The sequence below is a fragment of the Pagrus pagrus genome (genome assembly GCF_965226575.1).
Source record: "Pagrus pagrus genome assembly, chromosome: 16".
In the NCBI taxonomy this organism is placed as follows: domain Eukaryota; kingdom Metazoa; phylum Chordata; class Actinopteri; order Spariformes; family Sparidae; genus Pagrus; species Pagrus pagrus.
The window spans coordinates 21,616,182-21,641,382 of NC_140200.1; the positions used below are offsets into that span (position 1 = coordinate 21,616,182).

At 40.6% G+C, this 25,201-nt stretch overlaps 1 protein-coding gene across 2 annotated transcripts in view; it reads right to left on the bottom strand.

The window, feature by feature from the left end:
* vash2 (vasohibin 2) overlaps positions 1-24,960 on the bottom strand; it is a 38,385-nt gene extending 13,425 nt beyond the window's left edge. The window contains exons 1-7 of one of the 2 annotated variants that reach the window (XM_084377615.1): positions 24,873-24,960; positions 22,659-23,086; positions 12,202-12,290; positions 11,931-11,987; positions 10,082-10,156; positions 3,269-3,506; positions 3,012-3,155 (exon numbers count right to left, since the gene is read on the bottom strand). In XM_084377615.1, coding sequence (XP_084233741.1) covers positions 3,012-3,155; positions 3,269-3,506; positions 10,082-10,156; positions 11,931-11,987; positions 12,202-12,290; positions 22,659-22,979 — 924 coding nt within the window. In that variant the 5' untranslated portion in view covers positions 22,980-23,086; positions 24,873-24,960. The other variant, XM_084377614.1, reaches the window with a different exon arrangement.
* Positions 24,961-25,201: the final 241 nt, after the last annotated feature.

A 25,201-nucleotide genomic window follows, 5' to 3' on the forward strand; every position in this document is an offset into this window, starting at 1 on the left:
GATTGAGCAGGTGGACAAAAACATGACTTTAAATGAATGCTTTTGTTGCTGTGTTTGCTGAATGTGCGACTGTTAGCCAACATGATATAACCTTATTAAATGTACAAGCCAGTGATTTGTGGTCACTGTCTGTTAGCTTGTTTTGTTATGATTTTCTGCCCTTTAGTTATCCATTAAATAGTCAATTATTTTTCAGATCAATACATTAAAAAGTGTCCCATTCAAATGACTTGTTTTTCCTGCTCAGTGGTACAAACCCCAGAAATATTCACTATACAATTATACAAAACACAAAAAGGTAGCAAATCCTTTACCTTGTCAGTCAATCATTTAAGCTCTACGTCGATGAGTCAGCGCTCTTATTGGTAAACAGACAAACAAAAGTCATGGACTCATTCACCCATTGACACATGCTGGTCTCTACACCCTCACAAAGTGCTACTGAACTCCTTCAGGCATTTCAATGTACAGAAATGATACTAGCGTGATGCCAAAAACCACCACTGCTACTACGCTGCAGAAAGTGAAACCGTGATGAATGGGACCACAAACAAACAATCCGACTGTGAATATGCATGTGTGTGTGACATTTTATTCTCCTTCAATCTCAAAAAACTGCTGAGACACATGATTGTAGAGAAAATACTTTAAAGCTACAAATGAGCCTTTGTGTGTGTGCGTGTGTGTGTGTTTGTGTGTGTGTGTGTTTTAACAGCAATTTGAAGCTATCATTAAGAACTCAGCAGGAGGAGAGAACTGGAGGATGAACACAGATGGCAAGTTTCCCCCCGAAAAAGCAAAAGCCAGGAAATGGCTTATATTCAACAGCTGGTCGTGTTGGTCATCTGGTTCTGATAGATATATGGGTCTGTGTGTGTGTGTGTGTCTGTGTGTGTTTCCTACCTCTCACATGGCCTACATTCTTTCGAGTTTTCTGCTTTAATAAGACTTGAATAATTCTATCTTTTAAACCATGAAATTTCATATCTAGTCCTCGACGCAGTAGTCTGGTACTGTGAGTTCTTCACAAACACACAATTTAAGTCTATACTTGTGAGATACTCAGTGACCTACTGCACCACAAACCATACCCACAAACATAAAAATAATGTTAGCCTTAAACCTCAAACAGCCCTTTGGAGAAGAGAGGAACAAACAAAAAGATCACACTGTCGAGGCCTGAAGTCAGCCGGGCCCTTATAAAGATGGAAGCACACACACACACACACACACACACACACACACACACACACACACACACACACACACTGAAGTCTATAATAAACATTCTCCACAGTACAGCGGAGATTACACTAAAGTCTCTCAAACCACTACACAGCTGACCAGACTGCATGTGTGTGTCTGTGTTTTCATGTGATCGTGTGACAGCTGCACACTCACTGACCTACATATCTTGCTGACATGCAGCGAGTCCATACATACACTGCACCACTATCCCACATACCAGCATCTCACATGTAACACACACACACACACACACACACACACACACACTGCCGTCATGGAACTGCATGTGCTGCAGAAATGAGCAACAAACATAAACCCACAGAAACACAGAAATAAAAACCCCAAGACTTTAGAAAACATTTAACCTCAAACAACCCACTTCTGTGAGTCTTCCTCACACAGACACACACTCACACATTCCTTCCCTCCTCATCATGCCCTAAATCATTCCTGACAGTTTATATTCCATGTTCAGCCCAAAGGAAACTACATCCATCTCTTGTCTCATGGAAAAATATAATAAAGGTGTTCCCTTGTTCGGTCTCAAAGGAAAAAGATGTCTCAGTGTTTTTTTTCCGATGCCGATCATCACAACACAAAACAACCTGCTGTTGAAACCTCAACCTACAGTCTGTCTGGACAAAGGCAATGAGTTAGAAATAAGTACATCAAGATTAATAACGTTGAAGTTAACTCATCTTTACGGAAGCTCTATCTATTTTTTCTGGCGATTTTCTGCATCTGATCTAAATTGTTTTTCTCTCCTGTTTTTATGACTTGAGAACTGGTAGAAAAACGTTCTGCTAGGATACTCTTGTTCCTTAATATATTAAGTTCCTCATATTTTTTTTTCATCTGTGAAAACAAGACTCGTGTCATAAAGCCCTCATCAAGTGTTTATTTTTTTAATACTCATTTTGACCACAAGATGCTGAAGGGCACCTCTACCCCATGTCCTAAATAGGACATTCATTTTTAAAAATGAAAATGTTTTTTTCACTCTGTTTCACAGATGGGGAAAAAAAAGAAAATTAAGATACTTGGAAAGATTATCCTGGCAAAATTTTCTTTTGTCCACCAGTCATTACTTCTACTCATAAACACAGGAGAGAAAACAATTTAGATCAGACTTTGAAAATGGATCACCAGAAAAACAGTCACTTGCCCCTCAGGGCTTCCATACATTTTGGTCGAATAAATCAAATAAGATTTGAATCCTGATGAGAAGAAAATGAACTGCAGCGACAAGTTGTGGACCTGACCAACACTCAGCACATTTAATAAATGTGACCAATAGTAGTTATTGTTTGTTTTATGCGTACATCATGATTGTGTGGTTTTATTCAAACTGATATTTTTGTTTTTTAAAGGTCATGTTTGGCCCGCTTGATCCGATTCTGAGAGACATTTCGGTCTTTTGTGTGGAACTATGAAATAACATGTTTATATTGTATTTTGGCAAGTTACCGCTCCATTAGTGGTACCACTAACAACTGTTTTACTTCAGTCCCACTTATCCCAAACAGTCCATTTTCACTCTACTCTGTTCAGTTGTTACCATCCTGGTTGATTTATATTGTGGTTTGACTGCGGTCTTTATCTTCTTCTGTTTCAGGCTGCACATTTACTGGAAGAAATCGTACAAAACTACTCTGAAGCATATGAAAAGTGTCTAATTTTAAGTTTTTAAAATACAAACATCTGCATCAACACAATAAATACTATTATCAAACCCTATGGTGTATGTCTATGTGTGTGTGTACCTTCATCCTCATGTCCCGGCCGTGTTTCTCCAGCTCCTTCCTCATCTCCTGAGCTCCCAGTCGTGCAACGTTCAGCACCAAATGCTTCCACTCGATTGGTTGGAAGACGTGGGGGTCGTGAGGCACATACAGGCCGATCTTCACCTGCGAGAAACAGGCAATGAAATCAAACGCACCCTTATTGATTCGAATATGTCTTTCCTACCTCCATACCACATGCCCACCCTTCTCTTCCTCCCTTCTCCATCCCTTCTTACCTTCTTCAGAGTGTGCTGGTATCTCTTGTAGGAGCTCTCGAATTCAGCCACCAATTCTCCCAGTGTGCGGTGGGTCAGTGGTTTGTCCATTAGGTCCTGGCGGCGGCTCATGCCCAGTGATCCGTAGCGGCCGTTGCAGTAGACGCCCAGCACAACATGGTGGAAGCAGTGGCCTGAAAACTGTGTCTTAAAGCTGATGGGGAAACGCTCGAGAGACGTCAGCCCGTTGGTCAGGTAGCTGGTCAACACAGCAGAATTAAGGAAAGATCTGGACCCGATTTTACAGAAACGAGTTTTCTGTGTTACAGAAACATGTTTCCTAACTGCATTTCAAAGTTAGTAATCAGAAGTAAAGATGGAGTAGACATTGTCCTAAATTCAAAATGACCCTTTGGTTAAGCTAACACTGATGTTAGCGTGTTGGAGACAGTAACATTGATGTTAGCCTGATGAAGAATAAATCACTGTTGTTAGCCTGTTGGAGAAGCTTATACTGACATCAGCCTGTGGGAAAAGCTAGCATTGATGTTGGCCTGTTAGTGAAGCTAATACTGATGTTAGCCAGTTAGCGTTACATTTCCAAAACCATGTATATACAGTATATTCTTTCCTCCACCAAAACTATTAATGCCTCCAACTTATCTAAGCCAACATTGAACACCTGTTTTTTGTCTATTACAGTGCGCTAGCTAGCCAGTGACAAGTGAAGTGAGACAGCCATTTTAATGGACACAGTCTTGTGTACATTCTCGACACAGATACACACATGACAGGACGAGTGCAGAGTAAAAAAAAATGTGTTTACAGGATTTCTTAAATTGAGGACACAGCCATAAGTTTTGGTTTTGCTTCTGTGATAGGAAGATTGGATTTTTCCTAAGAAAAGCTGTCAGGAAACTTTTCTGTAATGAGGCCCCCGGAGGGCTATTCATTTCCTTGGGATGGTCTGAAATGTTATACTTTTAAATATTTCACACTTGAAAGGATTTATTAGATGAACTAACTTTGAATGCACCACTGGAGCTTCACATTTACAACCCTGAAATACAAAAACAACATTTGAGCAGAGACCTGAGAGTCAGAGTGCATTTGTTTGGATTTGTCACAGCAGAGGCAGCACAGCGGCTCAAGTCATGTGAAATCAGATTCGGTCTGAATCTCAGAAGGCCGGTACTATGAAAATGCCACGGGGTAAACAATGACTGTGACTGCCAAAGTTTGTGTTTGTGCAGCTCCTCCTGTCTCACTCAATCCGTCTGATTCATTGTTGTGGTTCCCCCTTATTTAACAAGAAAAACAAAGACGGAGAGATAGATGAGCTGTCTGGTACCAACAGAAGCCTCAGGAGGTGATGACACACAGGTTCAGGATGTGTGTGTGGTTGACCTAGAAAAACTCACTAGGAGATATGGAGTAAACATGTGCAACTTTTGACCTTTGACCTCCTCATTTCTTTCTCTTTTCCATTTACATAATTTCCACCTCTTTTTCCAGTCTTATTTTCTCCCTTTTCCCCCTTTTCTCCTTTCCTTCTGCTCCATAAAGCCCAAAACTCCAACAACCCAGACTGACACCAATTTCTCAATGTGGAAGATTTTTAACTGTGACAACATCACTGACTCCAAAACACACTATGTGTAAAACCTGGATTCGAAGAATGAAAAAGACAGTTGATTGACTAAAAAACAGAGTAACAGTAACATGATGCAGAACTCGTATGGAAACACTCAGCTCAATGAGATAGTGATACTTCTGTGGCGGAGAAACAAGTTGGAAACAGCATTTTCTGTGATTTCACAGTTTGTGCTCGTTTCACAGAAACCGGTCCGCTTCATGATGGAAATTTTAAAAACTTGCAGCGAATCCAAGTGAAAAAAAATGGTCTATATTTAGTCAGCTCTCATGCTGTGGACTGCACAGTTCAACACAGACAGGGATCCAACTGTAGCAGGCTGTGCAACCACACACACACACACACACACACACACACACACACACTCACAGATCTGGACAGCATCTTTGTCGGCCAGTAGCCCACCATCTGCTCTGTTCTGTCCACGGAGGCCTGCCATTGGCCAGAGCGGCTGCCTGTCACCTCAGCACTGCTGTGTTTTCATTAAATATTTACAAAGGAACATCAACACAACTAGACCACTGATCACACACACGTACCGATGACTGTGTGTGTGTCTTCATACTGTAGAGAAGCCTGCATGCGAGCTATTACTGGTTTTTAATTTTGTCTGCTGTGTAAATGACTAAATCTAACTGTCAGAGGTGGGTGAACACACAGGTATAAATCAAACTGACATTTACACAGGCACAACTAGATAGTTGTTAAGTTAAAATGAATATATGTGTTGTTTTCTTGTAGTTTCATGGTATTTCAGATTTCATTCTGTGCGCAGTTTCACTAGTTCAGTCTAATCATAATCCTGTTACTTCTACTGAGAAGTAAAGGAAGCTTGTAACTTAATTTCATGGTGATAAGTTTGACTCTGGATGTTAGTAACAGATAATAATAGCAACACGAAGACACTACAGACACTAAGCCTGAAGACACACAGCACACCACGATGTTCCTCTCTAATGATTGGTTCATTAAACAAACACACTTCCTGTGATGGAGGACATGTGATGCTGCTAACAGGAGCTCTCTCTCTCTCTCTCTCTCGGTTGCCATAGAAACCACTACGATAGGATCATCGGCCAACAAGTGAAACGTCCCCTCTCTCTTTTCTTACACACATTTTATTACTTTGAAACGGACGTTATAATAATGATCGTATCCATCTATCTGTCAACTGCTGAAACGTGACGCTGGAGTTCTGCTTTCATCCTGAGAGCAGACGGGCTGTAATCGCCTCTTACACTGCATGAAATCCTTCCAATGTTATATTCCACTGGTCTATTTTTGCAAGGTAAGTGAGAAACATTATCTGTGGATACAATACAGGGCTAATCCAGTGGATTTTTTTAAATTCACTCTTTATTCACCATTTCTGTCCCTTTTTCCATCCCTGTATCACCGCTCCTTCTCTCTGAACGCTCTCTCCCCCTCCCCCGTCTCTTCCTCCGGTTTCTCTCTACGTTCCCTTCCTCGCTTAAATTCAAAGCGGCAAGATTCTAGATAAGGAAATACAGTAAAAGGCATAAAATCATCTTTATGTAGGGTGCATTTTTAATGATTCATGTGCTTTCTTCCTCGTCATCATAAGAGAAGCCTAGGTTTACAGTTTCCTTAATTACGGGAGACCTGAATGCTACAGTACACAGTGATATTATAGACAATAAACAGTGCGCTTCCAACTTTGTGGCAACAGATTGCAGAATGCCCTTTCCTGTTTTTCAACCGACAGTGTCCCCCACACAAAGCCAGGTCCCCGAGCAAATGTTTTTTCCACTTTGGCATGAAAGAAGTTGACTGCCCTGCACAGAGCCCTGACCTCAACCCCATCAAACTGGACAGACACGGGCACGATATCAGTAGCTGACTTCACTAATGGCCCTTTTCCATAACGTGTGCTGGCTTGGCTCGTCTCGGTTTGACTCAGGGAGTTCTATCTCCATTACAACAGGGCTACCAGCCAGAAGATGTGTCTTTAACTGATGACGCTCTTGTCAAGTTGACAGTGTTCTAAGGCAGTGGGCTGATCTAGCTTGCTACAAGTGGTCATACCATTTAATTTCCTATAAATTCTTCACAATGAAAGTGTTTTTCCATCACACAGGCACAGACACACCAAACCGACATCACAGGACTAGTGGCGACAAAGGCACACGCTGGGTCGCCTCACATTGCTTCTGTTGGACCAAAAGCTGCACTTGAACACGCCTCAAAGACAACAGCGAATGGCCAACTAGTTCAAGAGACCAGATAACTCTCGGTGTTACTGCATTTCTTGCAACAGACAGGCAAGCTAAAAGTCAAGAGTAGTAGGAGTCTGTTGTCTGCAGCTCTTCATCCAACATCTCACTATGGCAGTTCGCACTCTTCCTCCCTGAAATACTATTAAACAACAGCAGCCAACAAAGCCTTTGCTAATTGGGTGAAAATCAGGACATGTTGGCACATTTAAACTGGTAATGGACACGCGAGTTATGGTTTGACCATGAATCTGGATTTGACTCGACACGGCCAAACGTGCCAATGGAAAAGCCATAAAACACTTGTGAGGCTTAACTGGAACAAATTAGGTGGTTTTGGAATGAGATCTTTAGCAATCACATATGCATGTAATGCTCAGGTAACCACATACGGTATTTTACAACTTTATTATGAAAAGTTCTTTAGGAATAAGTTTGTTCTTCAACTTGAGGCTGCTTTTATACTCCAGTCTTATTCAGCAAAACACTAGTCAGTGATGGTAATACAATGAGACAAGGAGTCAACACACACAAACCCACACATGGCGATGGAGTGGCCCGAGCTAAACCTGGAATATCCTGGAGAGAGTTCAGATCACTGCTAACAGGGAAGGAAAGGATCCAGCGGCAGAGGACAGACACACAGACGGGAGGACAGACAGCTCCAACTGCCACAAGCTAACAACAGTCACTATTCATCCCTCTGACCGCTCTGCTTTTCTGTCCTAACTTTCAAAAAGATGACTTTAATGTTGGTTTTTGGACATAAACTGACTGTAGATGCCAGTGCAAGAACAGTCATTAGGTGACTGACAGAGTCAACTGGTTAGGTTGGTATCACAATCTCTTAACAATACAAGGTATGTGAACAGGGTGTGTCCACCTCTGTCAGTGAGCTTTAAAACGACAGCTGCTGACCTCTTGCAGCAGGTAAGGCCTCATAGCTCAGTGGTTAGAGCACTGGTCTTGTAAACCAGGGGTCGCGAGTTCAATTCTCGCTGGGGCCTACCTTCCTTTTGAGGTACTGGTTGACCATATGGACAGGTGAAAAGTGACACTGCACAAACACACTGTCCCCTGTTGATAAGACCAATTGCCTTGTCTACTCTTAGCTCCACTCCCTCTGGCTCACATGTCCCTTCTCTCTTGAGCTCTTGCCACTTTTTCTATTTCTCTCCTCCTTTCATCTCAAGGCTAAAGCCAGTCTCAATTACAGTCACTGTCAGCGGCCACCCTGACAGCCCTGGAGAAAAGCCAGAGTGAAACTAGCACATGTGAAACTGGACCACAGAAACAGAGAAATCTCTTATGTGTTCACACGTTTGCACCTCACACCACACATCAGCTCCTCTATAACCTGTGGTGTGGGTGATTAAATATGGACAGAGCTTAGTATCCTGTTGGAAATGCCTTGATAATGCACTGAGGAACTCACCTTCAGACTACAAAGCTGATAAGAGAGGCATTTGGGTGCTTTGACTCATACATTGTGATTGTCAAACTAAACTATAATAACATAGTGTACAATTCCAGTGAGAAAACTACATTTAGTCCCTCACAAACTGATCGATACTGAATTTATATTTTAAGTATTTACCCAAAGTTCTGATCTTGGGTTATTTGATCGGTGAATGAAAACTTTTATCAATCAGTTAATGCACACTTTTTGTCTTTTCTTTGGTTTCATTTAAAGGACCAGTGTGTAGGATTTGGGGGCACTATTGGCAGAAATGGAACCTAATAATCATAATTAGATTTTCATTAATGTATAATCACGTGAGCCAGTCTCAATAGCCACCATTCTTCTACAGTAGCTCAGAAGGGACAGACAGAACACTAAAAAGAGCCATTCACATTTATTTTCACATTTTTAGTGACCAGCTTAGCGTCTTTCTCACAGTAAGTCGCAATCTGCGACCTCACTGTGAAATGCCACTAAATCCTACACACTGGTCCTTTAATTGATCAATATGTTGATTGACTGATTATGAATTCATCAAATCATTCATTGTTCATCTGCTAACTGATTTTTAAAAATTCTTCATTCCAACACTTTCCTGATTCAGAAGGATTCACAATGATATCAGCATGTTGTAACATACAGTCACAGTGTGCAGTTCAAAGGAAGCAGCTCCATCATTAAGACTGTGGAAAAGGTATTGTGTGAGCAAAGTGTTCAACACGTCTGGCCACAGTGGCTGCATGTGAAGAGATAATTATCAAATGCAACCGCTGATTTATAAAATGGGGCTCTGTAGTCCAACCAGAGCTACAGTATTTGCCCACTAATGAATAATCATTCACTGTTTCTAATACTAAAGGCAAAATGAGTGTGATTTCTAAACCCGACATTCAAAGTTGTCCCCTCGCTACCCCTCACATCCTGTCAAGCCAAAGGCTGTCATCCAGAAGCATTACAAAACTAGAAACACACAGGCAGAGGGTAGGGCCTTTGCAGATAGAGACACCAAGCGGGATTATTTAGTCTATTTATTGTTTTTTTTATGAAATACATAATCATTCTGCCTGCACAATGTAACTGACCAGATCTGTGTAGACTGAACAAAACTGGAAATTCAGCTGTTGCCAAACTACAGACTGCTGCTTTAAAATTTAAGCCCTGTGAGATGATACTAAGCTTGTGAGCGTGTGTGTGTATGTGTGTGTGAGAGAGATATTGGGGGTTAAACTTGGAAGAGGGCTTGTTGCCAGGCAACACGGTTCAGTAAGAGCTGGAAAGGGTGCTGGTGGTGGGGAGGGGTGGGCCAGGGAGAGGCATTAGAACATTAGAGCAACATGTCTCATTGATTTCACCCACAGATAACAAAATAACCTCTTGGCCCACTGCTGGTGTGTGTGTGTGTGTGTGTGTGTGTGTGTGTGTGTGTGTGTGTGTGTGTGTGTGTGTGTGTATGTGTGTGTGTGTGTGTGTGCAGGAAAGGATACATTCCCAAGATGACAGCTTCGAGACATTTGATTGGCAAAGACTCCCTGATCATCTCTCTTGCTGTCTCCATTAACCTGGAGGAGGAGGAAGATGAGGAGGAGATGAAAAGGAGGAAGTGGAAAGAAGGAAGGAGGGTGAGTGAGTGGGTGAGTGAGTGAGTGGGAAGGCAGGGAGAGGAAGAGGAGGTGAAGAAGGAGGAGCAGAAAACAGGCGGAGGGCGAGAAGAGAAGCAGGAGGGAGGAGAGGCAGGAGAATGTTGAGAAGACGAACAGGGAGAGAAGAGCGAGGGACGAGTGAAGATATGAAGGAATAACAGCGAGAGGAGGATGAGGGGAAGCAAGGAGAAAAAATAGAGGGGGGGTAAAATTGTTATTTAAAAAGCAGTCAGAAATGTATATTCATTGGATTCATTCACAAGATTTTAAACAAGGTCACACTACCTCCAAGTAGTAGCTTTTTATGTTTTTTCTAGTTGCAAGTATATCTCAGCCAGATTTCTTTCCTTCAGTTTTACAATGGTGCATGTCTTTAAAAGTGGGTGCAAAGGAAGTTTTGATTTAACAAATTAACTGTTTATTTCCCAACAAATATTTGACACGGCACACACGTGATGACACACTGATGTACCATGTTGTTGCTAGCTAGCTAACTAATGAATCTCAGTTCCACTCAAAGTTGGAGATCGATTGGTTGGTGGATGTCATGATATTACTGGTTTTAAATTGGTTGGTTCAAGCCTACATAAGAACACAACTATCACTATCACTATAGGTGAGGTCACGGCTCTTTTTCCGCTCTCTACAGGGAGGTCGATGGTCGGGCTTGGTGGTCACCACTAGACCGTGTTTCCCTCTCCACAGAGCTGCGTCCATGCTGGAGAAAGGTCCGGCTGCACCAATCATCATTCTGATACAGGGCAAAAACGCTCTGGCTTGTATTTTCAAACCAATCACAATAGTCTTCGCTAACGCTAAAAACCGGATGCAACGATGGCGACCCTGCAAATAAAGGTCAGGGGGAACTTGTTTTACACGTTTGGTAGCAAAGTAACAGATGCTAGCCTGTTTAGTTTCGTGATCAGAGCAGGGTTAGGGTCATTTTCCACTTTCAGCGTATGGATTGCTAGTTGCTAGGTTGTTATTGTTGCTTCTCGTGGAGATGGAGATTTTGAAAATGGTAAAACAGAGAGCGGAAGGGGAGGAGAATGCCGGCTGAAACAGTTGGACAATGGTAGGCTTTATACCAACAGCCTGCATCCTGTGAGTCAGACTACCCGTTAATCAAATGAACTTATCAGCCGCGGTTACTGACAACAAATAGAAAAGACCAAATATTCATCAAAATGAAGGTACAACCTCTTCTGCTTTTCGCCTTGATTAGATAAAGTTTTCCTCAATCAGATGATTAGAATCTGTCTTTAATCAGTACATCCACTTAACACCAGATTACTATTTTTAGGCTACAGACTTGATTAAAGCATTCACACGGTTCACTGAAACCTCCCCTCTTCAATGACCCAATGTTTTGTTGCCATTGTTTGTAAAGTGATGTATTTATAGAGCCCCTTAATGCAGTCAAAGTATATGGCTGTTACACACTACTGACAGACACTGCTCTCTATTTGGTTCATTTTTGAACACTTCAGGCACATTTAATTCAAAACATAAACTAAATCCAGCTATGAAAACATTTCTAGATGTGTAAAACATGCTTATACTAATTAATGAATGTGAATGAAAGCTGTTAAGGTAATCAGAAAGAGGTGTTTACATTAAGATTCTGATAAGCGGTTTGTTTTGTTGATCTAATTACACTGCATGTATGATTTTCAAAGCTGAATCCACTTACCCACACAGTGGACGGCTCTTCTTGATTTCAAAGAATTGAGTTCCTGTGTGGTTGTATCTGAGGGGAACGTTAGGGACAACAGTATCATAACAGTAGTTTTGTCATTGTTTTTCAGCGCTCCTGAAGTCAGTGTTACACTGGTGTTTCTGTAATTTATTCTCTTTGAAAACATGATGAGACACAGACTAACTTCCCCAGACAGGTGTAGCTCTCATAATGAGATCTGTTGTCATGGCAGTGCATGTTGCTTCGTGTTTGTGTTTAAGGATACTGCAGAGCCTTCATGTAGTTCTGGACGGCCACCAACCAGTCTGGGACTGACATGGACGGTTTGAAGTTTGGAACCGAGGGAACAGCATGCTGAAGAGAGAGAGAGAAAGAGATTTGTACACATTATTTCCAGCAAGTCGACATGTGGTAACGTTCGGAGCTCCCATCATTAAAAATCTGCCTTCCAAATGTCCCGTGACTCTTTACAGCTCACTGATGTTCCACTACTGCTGGAATAAATGAACACTGGATACACAAGTCAACCACAACAGTGACTCCAAAAGGAGTTGGAATGCTGTCTACAACATAAACGAAACAAAATGTGATTAATTCAATGTTTAAAATGTTTGTGAGTTGTGCTTATTCTGAATTAAATGGCAGCAACATGTTTCCATAGAGTTGAAACGGGGGCAACAAAAGACTGGAAAAGTTGTGGAACGCTCCAAAAACACCTGTTTAAACAGGTCTTCGTAAGACTGTTGTTGGCGGTTCGTTTGCAAATTATTGCATTCTGTTTTTATTTATGATTCATCAGGATTCCCAACTTTTTAGAATCGTGGTTGTATTTATACCACTCTCATATCAAGAATTATGTATGTAGCTCAGGGGCTGCATTTATTTAGCCAAGAGTGAGAGTGATACATCATTAGTTCACTCTTTTAAATCCACCAGAAGTTCTTGAGTCAGCATAGAGATATTTCTACTACTACTCGAGTGAAACAAATGAAAACCTCAGTCTTGGTTGCGATACAGAAAGCCTGTCTCTTTAATTAAACGTGAGTGTGAGACAGGAGACAGGAGACCAGTTAATATCTTCTTGCAATATTCAATGAGTCATTAAATTTCAACAACTGCAGACCATTTAATATCCACAGAAATGTAGAAAAGCCTGTTCCTCCTAAGGTTAACCCGATTATTAAAATGCTTTCTTTTTGTGTTTGTTGTTTGAGGAGGGTTACTTTGCGTTTGCTGCACTAAAAGACTGAAGAATGAAACAAGCATTTCTGCTCCGCCTGTACAAATGCGGTCTAGCAAGCCCCAAGGCCATGACGAGCGTGACCTCGACCCTTATTTCACACTCGCTCATCTTGACAGTGACTGATGTATCCACTCCTTTCCAAATTCCACCTCATAATTACAATAATATCATAGTAAATAACTAAATAATGACCACAGGTTTGTGGATGATAGCAGTGCTGTCCTGCCCCTACTTCCTGTTAAAATTCTGAATATTTCCAGTTAATACTCACTGAAGCTTCAAAGCCCCTAAAAAGGTATTTGGGACAGTGCTAGTTTCTTATTTTTTCTTCTAGCATTCTGTGCAAAAAACCACAAACAAACCCTGTGTGTTTAATCCGTAGTAAACAGCTGATCGTGTGTAGCCACAGGAAATAATATGATAAAAAGAGATGAATGGCACATAACAAAGGCCACTCTTTAACCCAGAATGTGGAGGTTATGTGGTGTTCACTGGGCCAACAGACATCCACACTATAAGAAGCGAAAACCGCTATGGTGCTTCACCTTAACAAGACCCATTTCAGAAAGGAAACCTAGGTCACAGATGTGGCTTCATGAAAAGGACGTGACCGCACCGGCAGAGTGAGTCAGACTGAAACACAAACCGACACTTCCTCTGACACACAGGCAGCCTGTGTGCTGTGTGTGTGTGTGTGTGTGCAGGAGGGGTGAACTATAGCAGCAGCCCCATCATTTCCTGTGGGTTTCAGCTACACTGTTTATTTACAGCAGAAAGAGAGAGCTGAGGGGGAAGACAACAGGGCAAAATGGAGGCTCTGATACATGTTGTGTTTGTTTTTTGCTTGGGGATGCAACATTGATATATTGCCCCAGACACATGCAAACACATATGTTACTGTATAAGCAGCCAAGGACATTAAAATCTCAAGTTTTAAATGAGAGCCTTATATGGGATTTCATCTGCAGTCAGCCATTCAGACAGTAATTACATCAGACTGAGTCAATACAGGAATCATTTAGCCACACAACCACTCATTTCATACAAGCACCAGATCAAACCAGATGAAAGACCAACCAGTCCACCCTGTCAGTCAGTCTATTGCCGAATGAGTAAATCAATCGGCCAACTGGTCACTCTTCTAGTCATCAGGCCAGTCAACTGTCGTTTAGTCCATAAACCAGTCTGCCAGCCAGCCAAAACCAGTAAATAGCAGGTTTTACTGGCACATAATCACCCATGTAGTGAAATCCACACTAAGGCGTAATACAGCATCAGCTGACACACACACACACACACTCTCTCTCTCTCTTTCTCTAAAGCTGCTTTCTGCTGGGTCAGGGAGTGAGATGACTGGTGATCCCTCGCTTTTTATCATCGTCTCCTCTCGTCTCTCCGCTACAGAGGACTGCCATCTTTCTGCTGCTGCCGTCACATTCAGTGCAGAACTTCCATACGAAAAAGCTTGATTTTAAATCCAGAACGATTAAGTTACATATACAGTCATCACAGACAGCTATCTGACCGTTCAGTGTGTCCTTGAGCAAGTCAGTGAACATTCTGCACGCTGTATCAGCTGTGTTTCAGATTCACATTTTGCAAAATATTTACAACCAGAGCAACTTTTAAAAAGAAACACAGCATGACAAATGTGTTACCGTTTATGATGCGTTAAATGTAAACTGCAGCGTTTTGGCTGTCCACAAACCCAGAAACTGTTGAGAGCAGCTCAGGTGGGAAGTCAGCCCATCACCTAATGAAATTTGATGTAGCCTGAAATTTTCTGGCAGCTACGTCAGTTACAGCTGTCACAGTCTTTCATATTAAAACTGTGTGAGAGGAAAAGGAAACAGAGGCAGCTAAAACACAATATGTAAATGAGGTAATTGGCCCATCAGCAAACCAAGAGTATGTTACACTGTAAACACAAAGAGTTGTTGATGAGTGACTCCTCCTCTCCTCACTTCATGGTCCCAGTTTAGACTGGTATTTAATCTGTCTCTGCCTCCCTTCCTGTTTTCTCCCTCCCTCCCTCCCTCCTCTTCTGTTTTCTTCTACTATCCTTCCTCTCTTCCTCCTCTACCCTGTCTCCTTCCCCCTCATAGTTATCTCAGAACTCCGTCATAGCCCTTCCTTCTCTATCTTCCTTTCTTCCTCCCTCCTCATCACTTTTTTCCCCCAGCTGTGTGTTTTTACTCCCTCTGGCCCTCTACTCCACAGCCAGGTCGGCAACCTGAGCCAGCCATCAGCAGAGACAAAAAACCAGAGGGACTGTAACCAGAGACAGAGACACAAAAAGATAGAGCAGAGAGAGACCTTGTAATATCGGCTATGACCTTCCTGGTGTTTGAATTTTGAATCGTTGGAAGGAAATGGGGGAAGGGGAGCAGTAGGAAGTTGGAGAAAGAAAAACAGAAAGTCAACAAGCAAAGCACAACATATTCAACACCAGTCTGAAGAACAACAAAAGTAAAATAAGTTGATTCACTTCTGATTGACAATTTATATACAGTTTAACTTAAAAGATAAAAATGACTATCTTTTGTTGAGCTGTGTGCCTACATTTTCCTAAACAGTTCCAAGAATGTTAAAACCCAGAGAAATACGTAATGTTATTTTAAGTAATGGTGCGTTTCTTTGAGTCGACTGTCACTATAACTTCCAGAAATTTTGAGTGAGGAAGGAAGTCAGCAAACGTGAATTAACATAAAGTGAAAAAAACTTTAAAACTTGTCACTGGTCTGTGATCATTTCTGCTCGAGTCACATCAGATAGCTTTTTCATCGGCAATGGTGTTTTTTTAAACAATGAAGAAAATCATTTCCACGACCCCACGCTACTTTACGTGATCAAATTGTGCATTTTGCTTTTGTTGTTTTGAATGAGAAACCCCAAGCAGCAGACATGATATACTGTGCAGTTAAAAGATGACTTAAAAGCAGTAAAAGTAACTTAAACATTGCTCCTGCTGCATGGTACTGGTCTATTATAAGATATCTACAGTAAAAACAAACAGAAGTGGATTTAATTTGCACAGCCCTTAATAAATATCTTAATAAAAGGTTATTTCCTATCAATTCAAGCAGTTTTTAATGCTGACAAGACATTTTTTTTTTCTTTTCATTTAAACATCACTAGGTTATCTAAGTATCAGGTGTGCGGACATTTGAGGAGAAGAAATACTACAGATAGCAGCGCACACTAATACCTTCAAGAGGAGACAATACTGTCTTCTTTAAGACTAGTGGAAACACAAACGTAGGTGTGAATTTTAGTTCAGACTTCTGTTCTGGACACGAAAGCAAATTGATGAATATGTAATTAGATAAAATTCACAAATATAAAGCATACAATGACTGAAAACCTTTTGGATTTTACAATACACATCAGTCGAGTCACAAATCTCCACTTCAGCAGCACTTACATACACCAACCTTTCCAGTTTTATTCCTATCTATATTCTAAAGGTTTTTACAGAAGGCTTAGTTCATATATCATTCACAGCCTGATTTATATAACTTTATTCCTAAAAAAAATATTTTTTTTGAGGCTAGTTCCTGGCTGACAATATTTTCTTATTTATGGAGTGATAAAAAGAACTATCCAATGTTCTCTATGTCATAACATTTGACTCTAATATGTCCTGTGTCTAATATGAACCTGCCTCTATCCAATGGTTAGATTTCTGTTCTGGAAATGTATGCAAATTAGTGCATTTTTGGTAAGTAAATGTGTCTTTTGCATATTTAAACATGCATTTGAGGAACCTTAAATAATATATTTGTAATAGATAAATATATTACAAAAAAATAGTTGTCTACATGCAAGTTATCAACTGGGGAAGGTTAATGGTGATATCTATTAGCTATTCTCCTGTAGTATTTGTTCAGTGTGCATTACAAATGGAGCAAACAACTGAGCTGAGCTGAAGATGGAGAGAGAGCGAAAGATTGTATTTCATGTTGTCAAGATGTTTTTAGCGCGGGACATCCCGAGGAATGCTTTTCTGTGTGTGTGCGTGGGTGTGTCTGTGTTTGTGTGTGGCAGGACAGACAGCTGAGACACAAATGATTAGGCGAAGTTTCGACATCAGGCTTCCCGTTTCTTGCCAGCATCCTTTTAATGCGGTTGTATGAAATGTGATGACAGCCTTTTCGTGAGAACTTTTACTGCTTCGGTGCCGACAGCTGTGGCTTGTACCGCAGGACTACAGTAATCCAGTACACAACACCTTCTTGAAGATTACCGCTGTAGTCTGTAGTTCTTCGCCTCGGAGCACATCTGTCTAAACTAATCCACGTTGGCAGGAATCCATACATATCCAAGTCCAATCCAAAACATGCCATTAGTATCCTGTATTGGGCAAATTCACACAAGCCTCTGCAGACAGAAGATTAATAGTTTTTCTTGCTGTAGGTTGTTGAGCCGGTTCTCCTGCTGCAAATGCTTAAAAATGTCCAGTTCACATGTAATCTGTTAATGCCATCCACAATAAAATCCTGTTGTCACAGCATGAACAGACACATTTGACTTCAGAAAAATTGAACTACAACGGATTATAGAAGTGGAAAACAACTGTTATCCTAATTCTTTGGTGACAACATCTACTGTACAGATAGTTTTAGTTCCTGCTCTCCGATTAATGTTTTATTTCAAACAATTGAAAAGTGAAAGCCTCAGAAAGGATTGAAAAGTGAATAATGATGTTTAAAGGGACTGTAGTGTTGGTTTGTGACTCATTTCTACCTTTAACAATAAATATTTTAGATACTAATAAATACCTTGAATTGAGTGATTTGTTTTTCTAGCTGTGCTTTGACAGAGTTTGGTTTCTGTTTTGTTTCCTTCGCTAGTCCAGTTGGTATCCAGAGATTATCCACTACCCAGATTGTATTAGAGGGATTTGGTTGCTGTGCCAAGACTTCAATTCTGTTAATGAGGGCATGGAGACTGGCAGCATGGACTCTGGTCACTGACAATAACTCTGACACACGCTGTGTTCAGTCTACCTGAAGTTACCCCAAATTCCATTTGAAAGAGACCAACAGGATACTACAGTGTTTACTTTCTGAGTATCCATCAGCAAACCATCACTTTCCCCACCCCAAAACTGACCTGGCTGACAATGTAAAATACAGAGTTCTTCTCAGCATTAGTCTCGCTTTTTTGTCGAAACTCTATTAATGGCTCTCATATATTTTAATATTTATTAATTATTACACATGGCAGCTGTAATAAATGTCAATCCCAAAGTCTCAATAATAAATAAAGGTTAATTTAACATTTTGGCATTCTTTCTTAAATCAGACTGTTTGTCCCATTAGCAAAGTGACTGCTTTTCTGGGTCAGTGTATCAGTGACTATCGTTGGTAACCATCTGCTTTCACACCATACACACTCACACACTCCAGAGTCATGTTACATATCAACAATACACAATACTGCAACGTCAACCAACTGATGCTTCAGGTATACGCATACAGTGCCCACATTGTACACAGCGGTGTCCTAGCAAAGCAATTCAAAGCAAAACAAATTCATTAAATACCATTTTTGCATATATGATGGTCCGTTAAAATAGGTATTAAAAGGTATTAAAGTACATCGACTACTAGCAAGCAATTACCAATTGTTACACACTGCACTCTGGCACTCAAGGCACCTTATTTTTGTTCACTCAAGAAGAGATAAACTGAAAAATAAACCCACATAATATAAGGTTGTTTTACCGATCTTTTTAAACTTTAAAATAGAGCTAAGATGCCCTTTTTAGTTTGACGTGTCAGTAAATCATCAAAAAAGAAAGAAAAAGAAAGCTCATAATAATGGTTTTCTAAAAATACGATTACATGTTGTTGTTCTTAGTAGAGCTGCAATGATTAGCCAATTGATTGGTTAGTCAATCGGATGAAAATTAGTAGCCACTATTTGGATTATTAATCATTTCAGTCATTTTTTAAGCAAAAATGTCAAATATTTGCTGCTTCTCTTTCTAATCTATCAAAGTAAATGAAGAGTTTGGGTGTTCGGACTGTTGGTTGGTCACTTTGGGCTCTGTTGATGAGCCTTTTTCACAATTTTTTGTAGACTGGACCATTACTAATGAAAATCACTGGCAGATTAAAAGTAGATTAAAAGAATCAGCAGATTAATCAATAATGGAAATTACTGTTAGTTGCAGCCTGAGTTATTTTAGTTATTAGTGGTCTTTTGCCTCCTGATTCTTCCGAAGTGGAGGTTGCAGTTTATCAACTGGTTGTTACTATTTTCACACTCCTACGGTGACATATTGTATTTTCCTACTTGAAAGGCTTCCAAGAAGCTTCACAGTTACAGTTGGCTCAAACTTTAAAATGATGTTCATGAGCAACCGATACATTAGATCTGAAAGAGTGTGCATGTGTGTGTGTGTGTCCTCCTGCCGTCCTTCTGTCCAAAGCAACAGTAAGGGATTTGGCACTGTCAGCCAACCAGGTCACTAATGACCACATGGCCAATTAGTTGAGCTAAACAACAAGCAGATTCCCTCCTCCACAGCCTGAAACACAACAAGCATTCATCCAAATCACTGACGGGAAAACTATGAGAAAAATCTGGGCTGAGAGGCCTCAGTGGCTGCACACAAAGATGTGTATCATGTGAGTGGGGACGCCATTTCTGCCACCCAGAAGAACCAGTCGCTCAACACAAACAAAGCTTACTAAGTCAATAAGGAATACAATTGCTTTGGGTACTGATGATGGTATTACTACAGTTGTTATTACATTTTACATGAATGTAAGTGAAAGCTAGTTTGTTATGCTGATTTTATGTTGTTTGCTTGACTTTACCCTTTGAGGCTTAATATTAATTCTAATAGGGATAAAAATTCGGATTATTTTCTTTCTCATTTAATCTGTTAATTACCTAATTACCTTACCTAAAATCCATTTACAACGATATAAAGGAGAGAAAAGCTGCAGCTATTCACATTTAAGAAGCTGGAACAGGCAAATGTTTGGTGCTTAATTTACTTAAACAAGTCAGTGATTATTAATCATGATAATATTGTGATTATGTTGTTTTCAATGTTTACTGTGGTGACGTAATAATGCTCAGATATTAGGTGGTTAAAGTTCTTTCGTTTGTTATGTAAAACTAAAGATGTTGTAAATGATATGCAGAAGATTCTTCTTCTATACAGATCATTCTTTGTTTGTTGCACTGAAATTTTCTACAAGGCAGTCAGACGTCAGGATCAGCTGAACAACAACAGCACATCCCTGGAGCTGTTTTGGGTTCTGATGTCTTACTCAAGGACACTTCACAGGACGGGGAGTTGATGCAATTGGGGTTTTGTTTGCTTATACTGTAACAGTGTTTTTAATGTGAAAGATTCATTTTCAGTCACTCTCTGACCTGTTTGTCTGTGTCGTTTCAGTTCCTGAATTTCTTCTCAGGAAGCATACGTACAGTATTTTTTTTACAGCCAAATTGTTATGATGTAATGTGTATAATGTGATGTGCATTTGGCATGTGTGTGAGTCAGGAGTCACAGTGACTCACACACACTGAGAAAAATCCAAAAAGCAGAATGAACATCAGCTGACAGGTGTGGTGCCCCAATTTAGCACACTTGTTGTCATGGTAATGTGATGCATTCGCATTCGCGAGTATGAGTGTGCACCTGAGAGTGGGTGTATTCGTGAAACAGAGGGTAAAGACAGGTTGACATTAACACCTAGGCCATGAAACTGTGAACACACACACCCACACACTTCTCCACAGACAGCTATTATGCCTGACACAGACTAGGAGACATTTTAAAGCCGTACACAGATGTTGGAACAGTACGCACACCAGGAGACAAAGAGATTAGCAGTACTGTAAAATGGGTTTTATCTGCAGGTAAAAATATAATAATCATACAATATTTCTATTGCTGAAAAAAACAGTCTAGAAGTGCAATGATTAGTCAGATGATTAACTCTTTGATTGACTCGTTTTTTGCAACGATAAGATTTTGCTGCTTTTCTCTATTTTTTTTTTTCTCTTTTCAAAATGAATATGTGGGGCAAGGATAAAAAAAACCCTAATATCTGCCATTTTAGAGACTAAAAATAATCCCCAGACTAACTGATAATGGGGCTGCAACTAACAATGAGTTTTATTGTTGATCAATTTATGATTATTTTCTCTATAAATCGATTTGTTGTTTAGTCTATAAATGCTAAAAATGTCTATCAGTGTTTCCCAAAGCCCAAGATGGTGTCATCGAATGTCTTGTTTTGTCTCCAACCCAAAGACATTCAGTTTATAGGAATAAAAAAATAAAGATGGCATTGAATCTGTTTATTCTTAAAGAATTACTTAGGCCGACTAATCAATTGTCAAAACAGCTGACAATCCGTTGTTGGGTTAACAACTAATCAATTAAATACTGCAGCTTTAAGTGATAATGGAAAGCTATAGATGGAAAAAATCAACACTGTGCTGCAAACATCAAGCATGTTTTATGAGAAAACAATTAGCACTTGAGAAGAACAGAGTAGCAAACCTCTCACCCTCTTCTGTCGGATTAAAATCATTCCAACTTAAAACTCAAAAGTGATCTGATAAAGATGTGTGTTTACATGCCCCAGCAATTAATCACAATATAACTTTTTTTATCATGGTTAAAGTGGTTCCACACGCTGTGAAGCGTCTAATCTACTAGAAATATCACAGAAGAAGTGGCGCGAGCGTGCGCATAAAGTATATTATTCCAACCAGAGAGAAACACTCAGATTTCACATGGTGAATATTTTCCTATTAATTGGAATATCAAAAGGATTACACCACCCCTCTCCATTTGATTGAAAATTCATTCAGATCAGGCCAGATCGGACCAGTCACTTCTGATTGAGGTATGATGAGGCATATTTATTCTGATTGAGTGTCTATTCTGATTATCGGTGGAATATTAGAGTCCATGTGCACGCAGATGCATGTGTATACTGAATACACATCTCACACACACTGAAAGCTGGTCCCGTTATATAGCCAGTGCCTTCTCTTTAGTCAGCGTACAGCAAGAAAGCTGAGCAGCTGTCAAACTCATCCATTCTGTCTTGTCACACCAGAGCACAACAGAGCTGCTACAACGCAAAAAAATGCAGATAACTTTAGATTCCTTCATAGTAGAGAAGCCATAGAGAACCCCCAGAGGGAAATCCTTCATAAAGAGTCCATGAAGACTGAATGTGTTGCCATCAACCTCAATCATACTGCTGCGGTCATGTCAACACCTCCCATGTCCAGTTTTGTTGACTTTTCATGACTTAAATTCGACCAAATGTCTAACTGCTCCTAAAATGGTGTTGATTACCGTTTTAGGATTTTTTTTGGTAGGAATTCGGTTGATTCAATCAATTCAGTTCAAATAATTATAATGTAATAATAATATTTTGTCTAAAACTTCAGAACACTTAGAGATAATGTACCAATCATTGTTGCCTTACCTTGGGCAGATATGCAGCATTTCGTATCCTGTCCACCATCTCCTGTCCCTCAGGATGCACAGCAGCCACATGGGACCACATCCTCTCCCAGGTAGCACTCTCGATGGGAAAACCAGTCCTATTAACGTAGAAAAGAACCCCTCCATCCTTCTCCTCTTCCTCCCCGGGGGACCTGGAGCTGTTGTTTGGGGGAGAGGCGGAGGAATCCTCCTGGGTGCTGTAGCGGAGGAGGCAGTGTGAGCTGGTGCTCTTGGACCGGCCATGCCTGCTCAGCTTGGCCGGGGAGGTGCCGGCCCGGCTTGGGGAGTTGGGTCCCGTCATTGATCCCAGGAGGAGGAAAAGTTAGGGCAGGCAATCCTCCTCCAGCTACAAGAGCTTCTCCTTGTTTGTCAGTGTCGGACAGTACATGTTGATCTTAAAGGGCAAACCTGGCAGGGAAAAAAACAAAATCTTCATCCATAGCAGAACACATTCTGAGTTTTCTCAAAAGCAGGGTTCTAGGGTTTCTCAAAAGCATACAAAAGTGCTAAAACATGTTTCCACCAAGCTACAATTCTTTTTAAACATAAGGTGCTACCCGCCAAGGAGGTGCAGCCAAAAAAGATCTGCGCCCTTCCTATTTTAGAAGAGGAACGATGGTGCTACAGCAGAGTATGAAGCCTTGACAACATGACAACAAATCCCTATAGGGAAGCAAAAGCCTTCTCAGTGTGGCACCAGACGACCATGATTGATTTCTTTCATAGAAGTCCAATAAATTCAAAAAGCATGTATATGTCAGCAAAATCGAAACATTGTGTGGAGAAATAATTTTTCCCAAATGACCCACAGAACAAACAGAAGATTAAGTGTTAGGCAAAATCCTTTTAAATACGTGATTTAATCAACAATGAGAATCACACAAGTAGCCAAATAACCAGGTTACCGGATAACGTTTAAAGAGATTATACTGAAATAAACTATTTAAGTACGTTTAGTGATGCCAAAAGACTTAAAGGTACATTATGTAGTTTTGTGTGAAGGAATTTTAATTAGAAGAGAAAGTGATTTATTTATTTTTATTATGTCTAAACAAACCAAATAAACAAACTCTTCATTTTCGTGACTGAATAAACTGAATAAACAAACTGACCCTTAAAGGACAACACAATTTCAAACTGTTTTACTTTGTTTATATGTGGCGGACCCTGCCAACAGTATTCTGGGGACCTTATTTTCCTCTGAGAACTTGCTTGTTTATTCAGTTATAGAACAAAACATTTTTTCTGAAATTGTATTATTATCTCATAAAATTCTGAATTTGACTTTCTTCTCAAAAACTGCATAGTGCCCCTTTAAAATGAGCTAGCCCATATGTATAATAGACATGCTACTATACGACACTGACAGCATAAACGAAATTAAAAACATAACTTTCAAAAGGTCTCCAAATCTCAGTAGTCAGAACCACACAGACACAAGTTCATATCGATATGAAGGATTTTTCGTGAGAGGAACCACTGAAATATCCTAACAGTTATTAACACAACCGTACCGTATTTTCCACCGGGGCTCCGATTTCAGATGAACAACGGATGCTAAGGTTAAAAGGCATTTGACTCGAAAAACACACGGTGAGACGAGGTAGGTCCCATTCATAACAAGGCGTCGTTGTCCACCACAGGCTGCAAAGTCTTGTTTTGGTTCGAGGCTTTGTAACTTCACCCCGGCTTGTATGTGTCAAGGTAGCAAGAGAGCTAACGGCCGCTGGGCTGGGGATGCGGAAGATTCCACTAAAATAAAAGCAGTACGTTTGTCGATCTTGCGTTTATAAAGAATAAGTGCTACGAATCGTTGGAGCATACTCATAAATCCACCACTTCTTTGTCTGCGAGGGTCTCAAGTGTGTCAGTAAATTCAATGTATCGGACACTTCAACCAAACGATGTTTGTTCTCTCCGTGGCTTTTTTTTATTTTGAAAATGCCATCCGGAAGTCCTTCTGTTTTGCTAGCTAGCTGACACTAGCCCTCTCACTACACTGCGGGGGCCGTTGCCTCCCACCACCCCAGTCCGATAAAATGACCTCTTTTGCGCATTCCTCCCCGTTAGCAGCCTGCACGGCGCCTCGGTATCCACTATCTCCCCTAAAAATCCGGCTTCATGTTGATAAAAAACGCTCCTTCAATCCCTTACATGATGAAATCATTAGGGATAAAACGGTCCTACTAGCTACCTTCTGTTCTCCTGTATCTCTCCGTTGCACGTACCCCCGGTAGCCACCAACCATCGCCGGCTTCGGATTGGTCGAGTCAACAAAGAGGGGCGGGCTGGAGAGTACGCGCTACCATATTTGGAAATGATGACCCTCTCTGATTGGTGGGTTTTGACAGAAGAAGGCGTCAACAAGTGATATATCTGCAACAAATGGGATTTTCTGCCCCTTGTTGCAACTGTTGATTTTGCACATTTTGTACATTTTCAGGTGCCTGAAAGGTTCATTCTCAAAACAAAAGAGAAGAGAATACAAAAGAATTTAATTCAAATTAAGTCAATCAAACAGAG